The sequence below is a fragment of the Microchirus variegatus genome (assembly GCF_963457635.1).
Source record: "Microchirus variegatus genome assembly, chromosome: 4".
Taxonomy (NCBI): domain Eukaryota; kingdom Metazoa; phylum Chordata; class Actinopteri; order Pleuronectiformes; family Soleidae; genus Microchirus; species Microchirus variegatus.
In genome coordinates, this window is record NC_139805.1 from 16,959,515 (window position 1) to 16,975,827 (window position 16,313).

General features: G+C 41.2%; 1 protein-coding gene across 1 annotated transcript in view; it reads right to left on the minus strand.

Moving 5' to 3' along the window:
* Positions 1-217: 217 nt before the first annotated feature.
* The window catches only part of tle5 (TLE family member 5, transcriptional modulator), a gene marked incomplete at both ends in the record, with an annotated part of 35,092 nt that continues 18,996 nt past the window's right edge, over positions 218-16,313 (minus strand). Inside the window, 6 exons of the mRNA XM_083887844.1 lie at positions 218-445; positions 1,490-1,564; positions 2,420-2,482; positions 8,062-8,106; positions 10,790-10,853; positions 15,937-16,025. Of these exons, the coding sequence (XP_083743970.1) occupies positions 218-445; positions 1,490-1,564; positions 2,420-2,482; positions 8,062-8,106; positions 10,790-10,853; positions 15,937-16,025 (564 nt within the window). The remainder of the gene's footprint in view (positions 446-1,489; positions 1,565-2,419; positions 2,483-8,061; positions 8,107-10,789; positions 10,854-15,936; positions 16,026-16,313) is intronic.

A 16,313-nucleotide genomic window follows, 5' to 3' on the forward strand; every position in this document is an offset into this window, starting at 1 on the left:
GTCCTGTTTAATCACATACACAAAGGAGTGTGTGTGAAGAACAGACACAGACTTAATGAGAAAGACTATGTTAAAATGGTGTTGCGATGAAAGCCCATGTTAACTACGGTCAGATAGATGGAGACCAGTAGTGTGACTGTAGGCCAACGGGGGCTCAAATCTTGTTGGGATTCAGGTCCCTGGGTGAAAACAGAGCTGAACGGGGGGGAAAACCAGACTAATCAGACTTGTCCCCATCCTCCTCGCGGTGGCTGTCGACACCCTCACGTGACGCCTTCTCCTCCTTGGCCAGCTGGGCTTGGGAGGCCAGCAGGGAGGAGAGGGAGAAGAGACCGGAGGAGGTGGTGACAGCGGGGAGAGTTGGCTGGCTCAGGCCCAGAGGCAGTGGGGTCATGGGCAGGGCCAGGCCCTGGAGCTGAGACAGCTGGTGAGCCTGAAGCTGCTGCTGCACACAAGACAAAACACACACATACGCAGACACACACACACACAGTGATACTGTAAGAAATACTAAATCTGCAATTCACAGACGTGATATAAATCACAACTGGTGTTTAATATACGACACGTGAGGCGCTAAGAGCACAATGGAATATATCCTAGACAATCTGCAGCACACACAACTTATTTATCATAAATGCAAAACATCAGAGAAAGGGAAATAGCGGAGGGAGTAACATGGTGTTAAAATTAAAATGTCCATAATCCAGCAGAGGACAGACACGGCAAAATTGTGACTGACTTATAGTAAAGTGATAAGTCAATCGACACAAAAGGCTGCTATTGTGATCATTGATTACAGATTAAAACTTGAAGCAATAAAATAATATTAAATGCATAGCATTAATGCGCCAGAGTCACAAAAAAACACAGTGATTACTTTCTTTTAAATAAAATATTGGGTTGGGCCACATTGTGCATGTCAAAGGTGGCATATAAATGAGATTAATACAAATTATAATATTAAAAACTACTTGTATTCAACATAATTGAAGTACAGAATGTCATCATCAACATTCAACGTTTGTAAATGTAAAGACGGTCATTTAAGAACACTACAGAATGAATTAGAGCTGAAACAATTAAACGATTCATCAATTATATAATTATAAGATACATGTATTAAATTAGATTACTAAATTAATCGTCAACTATTTTGATAATCGGTTTAAAGCTTTTTTTTCATGATTAAAACAAGATTTCTGATTGTTTTAGCTTCTTATATGTGAACTTCATTTCTTTGCCCCACATAAATAAATCATTAGAACTGAATCATTTTGGTTTGTGGACAAAACAAGACATTCGAGAACATCGTCATTTCCAGGTTTGAAAAACACTGATCAAGTTTTTTTTTTTACATTTTATGGACCAAATGATTCATCTAGAAAATAACCGTCAGTTGCAGTTCTAGAATTTATCTGACCAATAACTGCACTATTCTACCCATCACAAAACTGCTGTGTTGAGGCTGCAGGCGGGAGCATCTTACCCTTATGATGGAGTTCATCTCCGGAGGGGTGACCTGCTTGGCCCTCTCTATGGCTGCCAGTACCTGCTGCTGGTGCTGGAGATGACGGAGGGGAGGAAGGATGGGGGGAGGGCACATGAGAGAAGGAAAGTGAGGGAGACAATAAAAATGAGGCAGAAACAAGGGGAGGAGGGTTTGTGGGGAGAGGGGGTTGAAAGGTTAGATCAATATCAATAGTTGCAACAGAGGCCCAACAACGCTCCCTAGTGATGCACACATACACACACACACACACACACACACACACACACACACACACACACACACACACACACACACGCACACGCACACACCCCAACAAACCACTCACTCACACCATTCAGCTATTCATCCAGACACACACACGCACAAAAAAGCCTTATGTGACACTGGTGAATGGATGGTCGGCTGGTGGGCAGTAATAGGTGGAGGTCAACCCCCTGTTGGGCAGATAAGAGCATGGCTTATCTGAATCACACAACCATTTATTACACTGACAGACACAAACACACACACACACACACACATATAAAGGAAAAGAAGAGTGGGAGGGAGGGTTAGAGGGAAGGGAGGGGAGTGAGACGGGAGGTCAAAATGGAAGAGGGGAGCACACTGAATATGGTCGAACGTCAAGGTGGTGGAGGGAGAGAGGAATAAAGAGAAGGTGATGGGGGAGAAAAAAATACAGGAAGCCACAGTGATGATGAATGATGGGTGGAGGAGGGAGAAGGGGAACGGGAGAAACTGAGCGAGGGGTCACAGAGGTGGAAAGATAATGAGTCAGGAATGAGGGTGATCTCATTCAGCGCTGTAAGGAATAGGGCGGCAGGTCAAGGGGTTAGTGATGTGTGTGTGTGTGTGTGTGTGTGTGTGTGTGTGTGTGTGTGTGTGTGTGTGTGTGCACGCGCTTACCTCCTGAGATAGGTAGGGGAGGATTTGTGCGCAGATCCCGTTCAATCTCTTCACTACCTCTGCCTGTGGGGGGAGATTTAATCAGTTTAAGGGCAATTATAATTCAATTTGATTGTCATTATCAACAAATCCCATGAAAAGTTCAACCACTGAGTTACAAGTCAATATAATTACATTTTTTGAACCCTATTAATTGCTTTTGTGTCTGTGTGTGTGTGTGATGTTACTTTTTCCGTGGAGTTTGTTTTAGAGCCCAGAAATCAAGTTTGAAAACTCTGCGGCTGTGTTTAAGTCAAGACCGACTCCATCTTTATGCATAAAGAGACTTACAGCTCAATCAGTCCCCCTTTACATTTGTTGCACATGCAAGGACCCGTATATCAACACCATTCAGCGAGAACAGAATCGAGCAGCGGCAGTAAAAGAGGTGCCAGATATGACGCTGAACTGCAGTGAAGTCGCTGTGGAAAAACCTTTTATTGTTTCACAGCTCTGATTGTTGGCAGACATCACGGGCCATTTTCTACTTGTGTTCAACAATGACAAGTGATGGAATGTGTTCATTCTTTTGTTATTATCATTATTATTATTATTATTATTATTATTATTATTATTATTATTATTATTATTATTATTAACAACAATGGTTTTGGAACGCGCAATATTTTTCTGATGGCAAACTGAAATGAAGTGGAAACCACACCCACAGGGGTTGACGAACAGCCTTCACTGCCTTTCTCACATAATACACTTTGACATATCACAGTAGAAAAACCAGTGGTGTAGATAATACAATCTACAATGGCTGAATTCACAGTTGAAGCGCTGCACATTGTGGAAAAACCCATGAATCGGAGAATATTCTTCTCAAGAAACAACAACCTGCTCTACGCTGAACTCTGACCTTAATGGAATATCTAGCCTGATACTGCCTACTGGGTTTCCATTGATTTTTATTTACTTTGTATGCTATATAACAAGACCTTTTTTAGTGTGTAAAATCTAAAACAGATATAGGAAACTGGAAACCCTCCTTTACAGTATAAACTGTGGAAGTACCATCCATCCATTATCTACCGCTTTATCCTCCACTGGAGGGTTACTGGGGGGTGCTGTGCCAATCTCAGCTGACGTAGGGCGATAGGCGGGGTACACCCTGGACAGTTCGGAAGTCCATCACAGGGACACATATAGAGACAAACAAGCATTCGCTCACACTCTCACACCTAAGGTCAATTTAGAGTGACCAATTCACCTGACCCCCAAATCTGCATGTTTTGGACTGTGGGGAGAACATGCAAACTCCAATGCAGAAAGGTCCTTGTTCCAACTGGGGCCTCGAACCTGGGTTGTGGAAATACCATGCTTTGAATATTGCATGTAATGAAAGTCACACAGTTGTCACACACTGGAGAAGAAGCAGGGCTGGAAAAAGGGATCATGTCCAGCATGCACACACACACACGCACAGACAGACACAACATCCACTTCATGTGTCCACAGACGAGAGCAATAATCCAAACAGACGACTATGGCCCAGCACATCCAGTGCCGTACAAACAGGCCTAAGAGAGCAGGTCTGTAGCCAAAACAATCTGAAGACTCTACAACCCAAGACTGACATTTTAACGTATTAGAAATGTACCGTCTTTTATTTATGTATTACCTTCAAGGGGTTTTAGAGCGTTATGTCATAGTTGTATGTAAAACTTTCTAAAAGTGCATTTGTTAAAAGCCATGTTATCATTTTAAAAGCATTTTCAAGCTGTGTGACATCAGAGACTAGAAGTCAGTGGTATCTGTTTGTACTATTGCATCAATTCTAGAGATAGACCGGTATGGTATTTTCAGGGCCGATACCGATTATTAGTAGTCAAGGAGGCCGATAACTGATATTTGGAGCTGATGCACCTTTGGCAGCAAAAGTGGAAATATTGGTGTCAACATTTTTTGAATAATACAAACACCAACACTTAACTTAATTTAAATGCCTTTAAGCCTATGTTTATTAAACAGCTTTTCAGATTTGCAACATGTTAACATCTTTATTTTAAAATTCTAGCAAAAATTGCAGGAAGCGCCCAGGGTCAGCAGCATCTCTTATAAAGTTAACTAAAATCTAAATAAATAAATTGATCTCTTATCAGTCGTCTGATTAAAAAAAAAAGGCAGAGTAAAAAAAACATTTTTAAATTGTTCCACGTCATTACATTTTCTACAAATCAATAATGTATGATGTAAAAAATGACCTTTCTGATTCCAGTGTCTGGATAATACTTAGGTAGCGTTGTGTAGTTCCCGTCATGACTCCACACACACACACAGGCTTTGTAAACATAGACGATGCTTGTTAGCAGAGTGAACGTATTGTTGCTTCACAGCAATCTCTGACTGGGAAAATATATTACCAGGCTCGTCTCTTAAATCCCCATTATATTAAAATTGACGTTCAGCGATTCGTGACACAATTTCCCTGGGATGAGGAGCGTCTGCTGTGACCTTTCTGAACCCGGGCACGCTCGCACGCACACACACACACACGCACGCACGCACGCACGCACGCACGCACGCACGCACAATCACGCTTACACATACAGTATATCAGCCATATCAGAAATCCCTTTATCACCTCATTAATTAAGTTGCTTGTACTTGATATGCTTTCTCGAAACTCTCGGAAGCATGCATGCACGCACACATATAGGCGTGCATGTGCACACATGCACACTACCCCCCAATCGTTCTCACATACGTCTATTATCACATTTGGTTGGTAATCATCCAATCCGTGTGAGATATGCAAAGCAGCAGTAATTGTGTTAGAGCCTAATTTGTGGCACGATGAGGAGAGAGGGGCCCTTGTAACAGTCATTAGGCATGCAGAGCACAACTTCCCATCAAGCGCTTCACTCTTATCCGCTCATCATCACACACACACACGCACGCACGCACGCACAGACACACACAGAGAGAGACAGACATCTCCAAAATGTCTGTACGTGACAATTATCTGGACATAATGCGGAGTTCGTGTCTGAAACACACTTCATTCCAAAGACTTTTCTGATTCTGCACTACTTCTCGTCTACTGGGTCAAGGGCAACTGTAGCATGGAAACATACGGTGTGTGTAAAAAAAAAAGGGGCCACAATGCAAGCGGTGCCACTCTATGTCAAAATATAGATGCAGGAGGAGGACCCATGGTTACAGGGAGTGAAAAGCAGAACTAACAAAGAGAACACAGCAACAATACAGCTCAATTCAACATATTCCCAGTTCAATCTACAGCTCAACTTTGCTTCTCCTCAACACACACACAAACACAGAGAGAGAGAGAGAGAGTGAACAGAATAGAGGGGCACTTTTTGAATTGAGTAGGACAGAGTGATCAAGAGGGAGCAATTGAACGCGTGAGCATGTGAGAGAGAGAGAGGAAGCGAGGGAAACAGAGACAGAGGTGGAAAAACGAGGAGGAGGAGGAGCAGTGGAGGAGGGTAGATCTGCACAATAGGCCTAGACATGAATGCTCCTCGACACTCATTTACACACATCCCCTTCAATTTCAACTCTCTAATGGAACACGCAACTCTTTGCACCCACTCATATTGTGCCTGTGGAAAGCATGTACACACACGCGCACACACACACACAGCAAATGGCCGAACTGAGATGAACACACACACATGCTCACACCACGTATCCTTGTGTGTGTAATTCATCACACCCTTTTTCCTTTATCTGACAGAGATAAAATTCAGTGTGTGTGTGTGTGTGTGTGTGTGTGTCCCGCATGTATCTCGGTGCCTGTGCCTCGTTTCCTACCTCAGAGTTTGTGTCGGTGCATAAATGTGAAGATCTTTAAATCATGGAAGCTGCTACTTCTTTCTGTGTGTGTGTGTGTGTGTGTTTCAATTTGTCATAGCCCACTCGGTTCTTCCAATATGGCTGTCAGCATGGGCCGTCAATCATAAGACAGTACGTGTGTGTGCGTGTGTATGTGGCAGAAGCAGACGAGGTCAGCGATAAGGGCTGGCCCTTCGGAGACCCATCGTTCTTTCCCTCCTACAGCCTGATCATAAATTACTTCCCCCTGCTTCAGCCACAAAAACTGATGTATGGGCACCTGCTCAAGCAAAGGCTTCCTTTTCTTTTCTGTTCTGTTTAAAGTGGCTCCACAGGATACAAGTGCAGTGTCGGCACAGGATTTGGGCAACCTTTTTGCACATTGGATGGCTGAAGTATGATGTTTGTTTGGCTGGTTTTCTTAGTTATAATACAAATAAATGTTCTAAGTAAATGAATATTGAATTGGCAAGCAATTATCACGTATCTGAGAATAAAAAGGTGTAAATGCATATGAATGTGACCAAGGCAAACATGGTCATTTTACTGCAAATGTTTTTATTTCCCAGAATTCTAAATAATAAAATGGACTGACTTACTGTATAAAAATGTCCATATTCAGTAGAAATTGAATACCGACTTTAACATAGACCAAAACTAATCTGAAAACACACAGAGCTGCAGGTGACATTGAAACATTTGAGATTATTTCTGCAATTCACACCTGCCAATCAGTGAGCTGCAAATGTGCAGAGGTGAAATTGGGTTGGGAATGCACAGCTGTGACTGCATCACAAAGTGTGAGAAGAAGTTATCTGGTTATTTATGTTCAAGGTTGTGGAAGTAAATGTCTTGTTTTTCTTTGCTTTCATAGATCATGTTAGAGGCGGGCAGCTGGAGCCCCTTTCAGGCAACAACACAACAACTAATTATGTTAAAGTATTAAATATGTAGCACATCTGTTTGAACCTGACTGAGCTCGACATGCGTCCTATGTATTTTTTGTCCGACCCGACCTGAACCCGGCATAGTTAGATTAAGCTGAAGCATACTCTGCCCCGCTAAGCAGGTGGTTGTTGGCCTTTATTTAAGGTTAAGACAAATGACAAACGTTGTTGTTGTTATATATATATATAGGAGGAACCAAACACCAGCCCCATGAACAAACACATGCACACACACCTCTCTAATTGAACTGTAATTGCAGATAACCATTGACATAATTCAAACAGAAACACTATCAATCACGCATCCGAAAAGTTGCTGTCCACACCACAATTGGTGCGCTAAAGGAATTGGTTTTTAATGAATGGTCTTGATTGTTTCTCCACAGTTTATATTGTCTAAAGGCAGACCTGGTAGACAGCTGCAAACAGGTTACAGGATGTTGTAAGATTGATATGATAACCATAAGCAAATACGTCACATTATCATTTACTGTTGCACCTTAGGCATGGTATGACGGGGCATTTTAGTGGTTTAACCTTGAATTTTTTCACAGTACACCTTAAAATCATTATCATGCCGAGAAAAGACCGATGATTTCCCGCTCACATGTTCAGAAAATTATATTATTATACATTTTGTGATTTCTCATATGAAGAGTGCAGTTGGAGATTGTCTGCTCAAAGCAGCAGGAAAATCCCTAGAACCTTCAGGTGAGGGGAGGCACCTGAGGTAGGACGCTCTCACTCGCTATACATTTTCAAGAGATTTTCCTGTTCTTTTACCATAGCAAAATAAAGTTTTTCATACATAACCAAGTCATTCAGGAGACTGATGTGGATTAACACACTCACCTGTTTGTGCATCTCGATATTAAGCCCGTAAGACATCTCATAGTACTGAAAAAGACAAAAAGGAAAGTTACATCAACAAATGTACCAAATCTTTATGATACATCAGTACAGTGTGACAGTGTTAACTCCATTATGGATGATAAATAATAATTCAGGATATTAATTATATGCTTGTTGAAAAGCAGAATTTAATAACCTGGAGATAATTTTGAGGATTTTCAATCACGAAGTGAGAAATAAGGTGATTAAGTGGAAACTTGGGCACGGGTAATTATTAACACAGAGTGGAGTTGCAACCCAAATGACACACCTTCAACACGGTTACTCGTTTAATCATTCAGATCGACAAACAAACGGAAAGGCACACAGCTACAAGTAGTAAAGGGAACTGTGTGTGCGTGTGTTCAGTGTTAATGAGAGGGCCACCCTCTAGGTGTCAACCCTGTTAATCACCCACTCTGTCTGCAGGGGGACTGGCTCTGTCTCTGGAAAACAAACAGCACACAGCTCTCTCACACGCGCACACGCGCGCACACGCGCGCACACGCGCGCACACGCGCGCACACACACGCACACACACACACACACACACACACACACACACACACACACACACACACACACACACACACACACACACACACACACACACACACACACACACACACACACACACACACACACACACACACACACACACACACACACACACACACACACACACACACACACACACACACACACACACACACACACACACACACACACACACACACACACACACACACACACACACACACAGTAACTGTTTGTGTCCATGTGGAAGCTCCCTAAAGCAATTACCGCACTGGGGAAATGGAGGTGCTGCCGCTGGCTGGAAGAGTGGGGCAACCTGATATGCTATTAGAAGACCAGAGGCAGGAGGGGATTTTTGTAGGGATACAAGGCTGAGCTTGCCACTGATGGAGTGGAAGTGCGATTAAAAGTGTGTGTGTGTGTGTGTGTGTGTGTGTGTGTGTGTGTGTGTGTGTGCGCGCGCGCGCATCTGTGAGTACAAAGGAGCAAGTGAACAAGGAGATATTGGTAGAATCCTTTTGTTCTTTTTCCGAAATCACCCACAAAAATGTATGCATTTTAAAAGACACACTTGCATTAATCACCATAGGGGAAAGTAAAACCTTGTTTGTGCCACTGTATCAAAGAACCAAACATTCAAATGCAGTGGACATAGTGCAATCATACAAAACTTTAAATCATTTGATGTCCAACCATTTGTGGTTGCTGCCTTGATTTGTTGTCATGGTAACCATGTGGGAAGTCAGCCAATACACATTCCTTGGCTGACTTTTTTTATGGTAGAACTGCAACTTGGAGTTATTTTCATTAGTGATCAACTATTTACTTGATTGAGTCTCTGGAGAATATACAATCTTCTGCAGCACCAATGTGATGCATTCTCATTTACCTTGAGTTTTGAGATTAGATCATTACTGATGGAATACTTTATTTATTCAAACACCAGCATGCTGGACTGAATTTTGATTTTTTAAGTCGTAGCCACAGCTCTCAACAATAAGAGTGTGTGATGTAAGCCTGTTTATCTCGAATGAGCCTCAGAAATGGAATCATCAACTACTCGGTAGGTTATACAAACACTCCAGGAGTGGCTGCTCTATCTGGACTGCTTTTGTATTTCCGTAAGGTGATGTGCACTAGAAACTGAATCCAAATACCAAACGCTACTGATGTCACTAATGAGAACTCTCAGTCTTCCTTTCCTTACTTTGTGATGATAATATCAGCCTGCAACCAAACATCACGCTGCACCATTTACCCAACCATCAAAGAAAAGTCCTTCTGTGGCGAACAACCAAATATTACTCATTGGAGAGGTCAGTAAGGACAGCCATAGGTCAAATGAATCACGGGTCAAACTATTTCAAAAGGTCTGTTGCTGTTTCAGACTGCAAAGATTGAGTGATTGATCTTTACAATTTTTTTTTTTTTTTAAACTTGCTTTTCCCCCCTCATGTTCAAGACAATGCTTGAATTTTTTGTATAAAAAGTGACAGTCATGCTGTCTTTGTGAGCGGGAACAGCTCCAATCAAACTGACAATGCTTGAGTGAGTATGAGCGTGTATGTCACACACACACACACGCGTGCAAGTGTGTGTGTGTGTTTGTTGTGTGTGTGTGTGTGTGTGTGTGTGTGTGTGTGTGTGTGTTTGCGCGTGTGTGTCTGCTGGCTGGCTAATGGTGGAGAGAGCAATGCGGTGGCACAGATTAGATGAGATTAAAGCCAGTCAGAGGATCAATTAGAGGCAAACATCAGACAGCTACACAGCCATGGCCAGCAACAATGAGATTAGTCCTGAGGTGGAGCGGAGAGTGGTGAGCACATCTGCGTTTTCAAATGTGTGTGTGTGGAGAGAGACAGAGCGATAGAGAGGAGGAGGAAATAATGGTTGAGAGAGGAACACACACACACACACACACACACACACACACACACACACACACACACACACACACACACACACACACACAAGTTTGTGTTGGGGGTGGGTGGGGGGGCGGGGTTTGTATGGATTAAAAGTTGAGTTAAGAACTGAGCAGAAAATAAGAAAACTCCAGGGTGTTGGTGGAGGGGGATGGGGAGCAGCTAAAAATTATTTATTTGCAAATAAACATCCATGGACGTCACAGACACACACACAGCTTACTTACCATGATATAATGGCGCTGCATCTCCGACTTCTCGCTGGCCAACTTGTCACATTCAAGCTTCAAACTGCGGAGAAAGGTTGGAGGAGCACAGCGTTAGACCTAGTTAGTCATCTTGACAGTCATCCTCCCAAAGTGCTGACACCTGATGACTTCTCCCCTCCTTCATCATCATTACCTCCACTTCCACCAACAGCACTGTCATCACTTTCATCATCACTTCAAGCCTCATCACTGCCACCACATTTAGCATCATCAGCACCACCTCCGCCGCCGTCATCCTCTCAGCCCCGATTACCGTCTTTATCATCACCACCGCCACCTCAATAATTATCATCATCATTACCATCGTTATCATCATCGCTTGTACTAGTCAGCAGCAACTTTGTCATCAAAACTTGGCCAGGCGTCAGTTGACAAGGGTCAAACCTGTTCCAAACTACAGAGCCTAAATCCTAGCTTTCTAATTCAGGGAAGAAGCAGTGAAGTAAAAAGTCTATATATAGCAGCGGAACGTTTCCTGTGACCCAGTCCCTCCAACAGCCATTAGCTGTAATCACGTCAGAACTGATGATATGTGAGGCGACAGGACAAAGGAGGACGCGTCAAAACGTCAACCTGATCGCTGAGTGAATAAGACAGAGATTGAAAGAAAAAAAACAGAGGTAAAAAAAAAAAATCCCCATGATGCCTTTGATTGAAACAGCCAGATACATCATGCAGGTCTCAGAAGGCAACATCTGATGAGTCTCATATCACCTAAAGATATGCACAGGCACACACCGGATACGTTTATATTTAGGGTAGGTCTGACAAACCTGTTTGATGATGTGTGTATATTTATGCAGGGATGTTCTCAGCTGTCTGCAGGAATGACAGCCCCATTACAGCGAGCGCTGCATGAATCTTCATCGCTGATAAGTCTTAACTGCTCGACTGAACACGACGCTACCAACAAACCATAATGTGAGCTACTATCTCGAACGCACAGTATTTTTCCAGGGGTTCTATAATTACTGCAGCTGCTGCAGTGTTGGCTGGAGTTAGCTTCAGGATTGGTCATCTCTATCTGAACTACACAGTTTGTCATTAGTGCATATGAAAACGATGACGCATAAATAACTGTGTGTTTTCCTTTTTGTGTAGGTGATGCATTTTTGTACTTTATTATAATTGAAAGAACTGATTCCACATTTACCAAATTGTTCAAACCATTAGAATTGTTTCCATTCGATTTATCAATACAAGAAAATCTTTCTGTTTTTGCACCAGAGATTAGCAGGAGTGTTAACTCTGTCACATCCCTGACCTTTGCGTTAGGTGTCATTAATGTACGTTTTCAGCAGTTCACAGATTACAAAAGGTCAACAGGTTTTTTTTTGGGAAGCACTAAAACAGCTAAAATGCACCGTTAAGACAGCAGGTAAAACGAGACACTCGGAGCGTGTGTGTGTTTGATTAGAGCAGCGTATAAACTGATATTAAAATGATTACCTAATTAATCTAACAGCACATGACATATTTTAGGGTTTGCGTCATTAATGATTAGTTACCTTCACCGAGGCATCAGGAAATTAAAAGCAAGCATTCTAAAGGATAACACTTTTTTTCAGTAGACGCTTGTCTGCATTTCAATCAAAGCCAAAAGATATGGTAAAAAAAAAAAATATATAAAAAAAAAAATATATATATTTATATATATATATATATATATATAAATATATATATATATAAATATATATATATATATATATAAATATATATATATATATATATATATTGCAGTTATTTTTATAGACATAATTATGATAATATGATCCACAATTGGTAGGATTGGTCATTTTTGCATCTTAACTGTCAAGTTCACAATAAAACACCATCAAATTCATGATGTTATGATGATTTTTGGAACCCGTCAGAGAGACTTTGGGCACTTTTGAATTCAGACCTGCAGAATTTCATCGTTACCCTAGTCTTTCAATGTGGGATATTGCAGAAGGCCGTATTGTGATTTTGATTTCTAGATATGAACCAGCTTTCCATAATTCAAAGAAAGCACTGAGAAAATATGTGTCCTGTCAGTTCAACTTACAGTTTAGGAGATTATGGCGGTTACAACATGCAACGGATACCCAACCTGATCAACTGCTCAGGAGATGGGACATGTTTTGTTTTTGTTTGTTTGTCGTCTGTGATGAGCGGTTTTTATCTGCCACCTTCTTCCTGTGTGTGAATAAGCAGCCTCCACTTATCCAAAACTGCCACTGCCCTTCCCTCCTACATTAAACCCTCTCTGCTATCCCTGTGTTCATGCGTAGGCTGTGTGGTGTGGTTGTCATGACAACAGGCCTCCCTGCTGCCAGCCTACCTGGGATTGGCTTTGTGCCTTCTCTGATTGGTGCTCAGCAGCCCCTGGGCCTGCACCGCTGCTCTCAAACGACACTTTGATGGAGTTTTATTGCCGAGTCTTCCGTCTCTAAATCGTTCCTGCTGTCATCTTTATTTTGATTTATGTATTCCCTGATCTATTTATGCATGTGAACGAGGGGAGGGGGAGGGGGGAGGAGGTGAAGAGGGGGGTGGGAGGAGGAAGACTGTGACAGCTACAATGCTTGCTACTATACCCGAGGGAACGCCTGCGGTACATTTGCCTTTTAAAGGCTTCAGCATCAGACAAGCACAGTACAGCGACAGAGCGCTACAAAGCCCCATCTGTAGTTCCCAAGCCCCCCCCACCACACCCCAACCTATCCCAGCCCCACTCCTGAGTCAATAGGCACTGTATGCATGTTCTGTATGCTCAGACAAAAAGGGTCTTCTTTCAACTGAGCCCTGCCTCTCTGAAGAGGGTTAAACGGTGCTGCTCATCGTTGTGGGAATTACAAAAACCAAAGGCAAGGAAAAAGACACACGGGGTGTTATTGCAGCTTCAAAATCCTCCACAAACAAGAGTGATCAGACCAGAGCAGGGATTTCGCACACAATATGCCAGGCTTTCATCTGCCTTCGCCTGTCTCTCAGCAGAGGCGAGCCTCTGCGAGGTTCTCAGAGAACAGGTACAGAAGAACAAACCCAGCTCCTCAGGAAGGAAAAAGGTCTTCAAAGTCTAACATCTTACAAAGACAGGATCTCTCACTGAGACGAAGACCCTGTGGTGTGGCGGTGTGGTGGTGCCCACCCCCCTCCTTTAATGTCAAAAAGATGAGTTACAATCAGATGAGGTACTTCAGTGGTGCCTCACCCTGCACTGTGGCGGAATTTTGGCTGTAAAAAAGATCTACAGCCACGGGTCACTGAGATTAAATTAGGTATGAGTCAATAAAATAAAACGAATAAAAAATAAAAAATAAATGTTTCAGTGTTTGAGTTAAAGTGAAGGGGGATAAAGGCAGCTTTTCTTTTTTATCACAGTCAACTGCTGATAAGCAACCTTTTTTTATTTCTATTTTTATTCATTTACAATTATAATTAAAGTATAATTTTCACAAGTTCTGAGAATAAAAGGCAACAGTTCCTATCCCGAGGAAATTCAATCTTCTCCATTTAAAACCAAAGCATACACTGATGATTCATTAGTGATTTATGAACAGAAACATATGTTACATTTAGAATTGTATTGTATTGTATTGTATTGTATTGAGAACTGACCACGATTTCATGATAAACTAGCCTACGCTGTCGGGGGCCGACAGCAAGGGGTATATCCGCGAACTTGTCCAATCCTCAACTTTCCAATATACCCAAAGTATACGCACTCGCACCTGCCACTAACTGTTTTAATTAATTATTAATAAATTCAACAAAATAACTGTTAAATATTATGATATAATGCTGACTACACTTTATACATGTTCAAAGTATCCATATAAACTCGATATTGAACACAGAATACCTGAACTCATAAATTTCTCTCTAGTTTTTAATAAAACAAGTAAACCTATTATACCTTGTTAAATACTATGAATATTAAAATGCTAACCACACCTGCCATATCTTCAAAGTGTCCAAATTTCATGAAAAAGCATACACTATGTTTATTAAATTTCATGAAAAAGCAAACTTTCCATTCCATTCAATAAAGAAATGGAGGCTTAACTATTTTTTATTTGATGATTAATAAATGTATATTATAATGTAATAGATATTATGAATAAGTGCTAAATAAACCCATGATATCCTCAATGTGTCCAAATGAGCTCAATAATAAAAAAAAATGCCTAAAAAAACTATTTTTTCTGTGTTCACTAAAGTTAACCAGTTAACTTACTATGTAACTAATACCAATCATAGCCAAAGTAATAATGATTGTACTTGTAGATAGTTGTTACATGAATCATTGTACAAAATTTGAAGGCAATATCTCCATCAGTCTGGAAGATAAAGCCGAAAATGTGTTTTTAGCATAATAAATTAATTAATTTGCTAATTAATAATAAAGCTACAAAGATAGGGATAATTCTCAGGGGGTATGTGATGCCCATGCAAAATTTGAAGCCAATGCCTGCAATACTTTGGAAGATACAGGCGAAAATATGGTTTTTATATCATTAATTAATTAATTAACTAATTAATAATAATGGTAGACAGCTCAAAATCAATAGGGATCATTTACAGGTGGTATGTGATGCCCATGCAAAATTTGAAGCCAATACCTGCAATACTTTGGAAGATACAGGCGAAAAAATATGTTTTTTATATCATTAATTAATTAACTAATTAATAATAAAATTTAATCTCAAACGCCTTTCCAGTTATCGCGTTAACGGCTAAAATCTGCGGACGCGCGAGATCGATTCCATAATACCCGCGCGCATTTCTCGCGGATATAATAATTACTATAATAAGTTGCTATAGCAAAACAAATCTTAGTAGGCTTGATATTCAGTATGAGTACATGTTGAGAAATTAAGCCTTCAGTATATTATATTTTCATTTCTGGCTAAAAATGTGGCAGGTTCTTGTTGCCATACTGCTGCTCATTTCAGATATTCAACTTCAATAATTAGGAGCAAAGGTTGAGCCAATTACGGCCTGGAAATATACGTGTTTCTTCAACAAAAAAAAAAGCCATGCTTATCAGGCTGCTGTCTGGAAAAAGCTTCTTGCGGTTATGCGTGTGTAGAAATAGACATGGGTGTTTCTGTTTGCACCTGTGGTATTGTGCTTGGAGGAACTGAAACTCATCCTTGATCCTGTCACACGAGTCAGAGGTTGTAAATTTCAGCTGCTGCGATGAAGCCTGCCAAAGAGAAAAACAGGAGAGAAGAAAAAGTAAGAACCCAGTGATGAAGTAATGACAATAATAAGGATTTAGATGTTAAATGTTTTCACACATATGACATGTTTTCTGCTTAGGTGGATAAATTGGTAATTTCTGCAGTTACTACCACAGTAATTGTCAAACAGCTAGGCCCTTAGCATGTGTGGTGCAGCAGTGAAAAGGGTCCCTCATCGAACACTGTTTTACTGCGCCACGTTCTGCTTTTTCATATACCGGTCAGAACAGATATAAAATGTCCCCGAATCA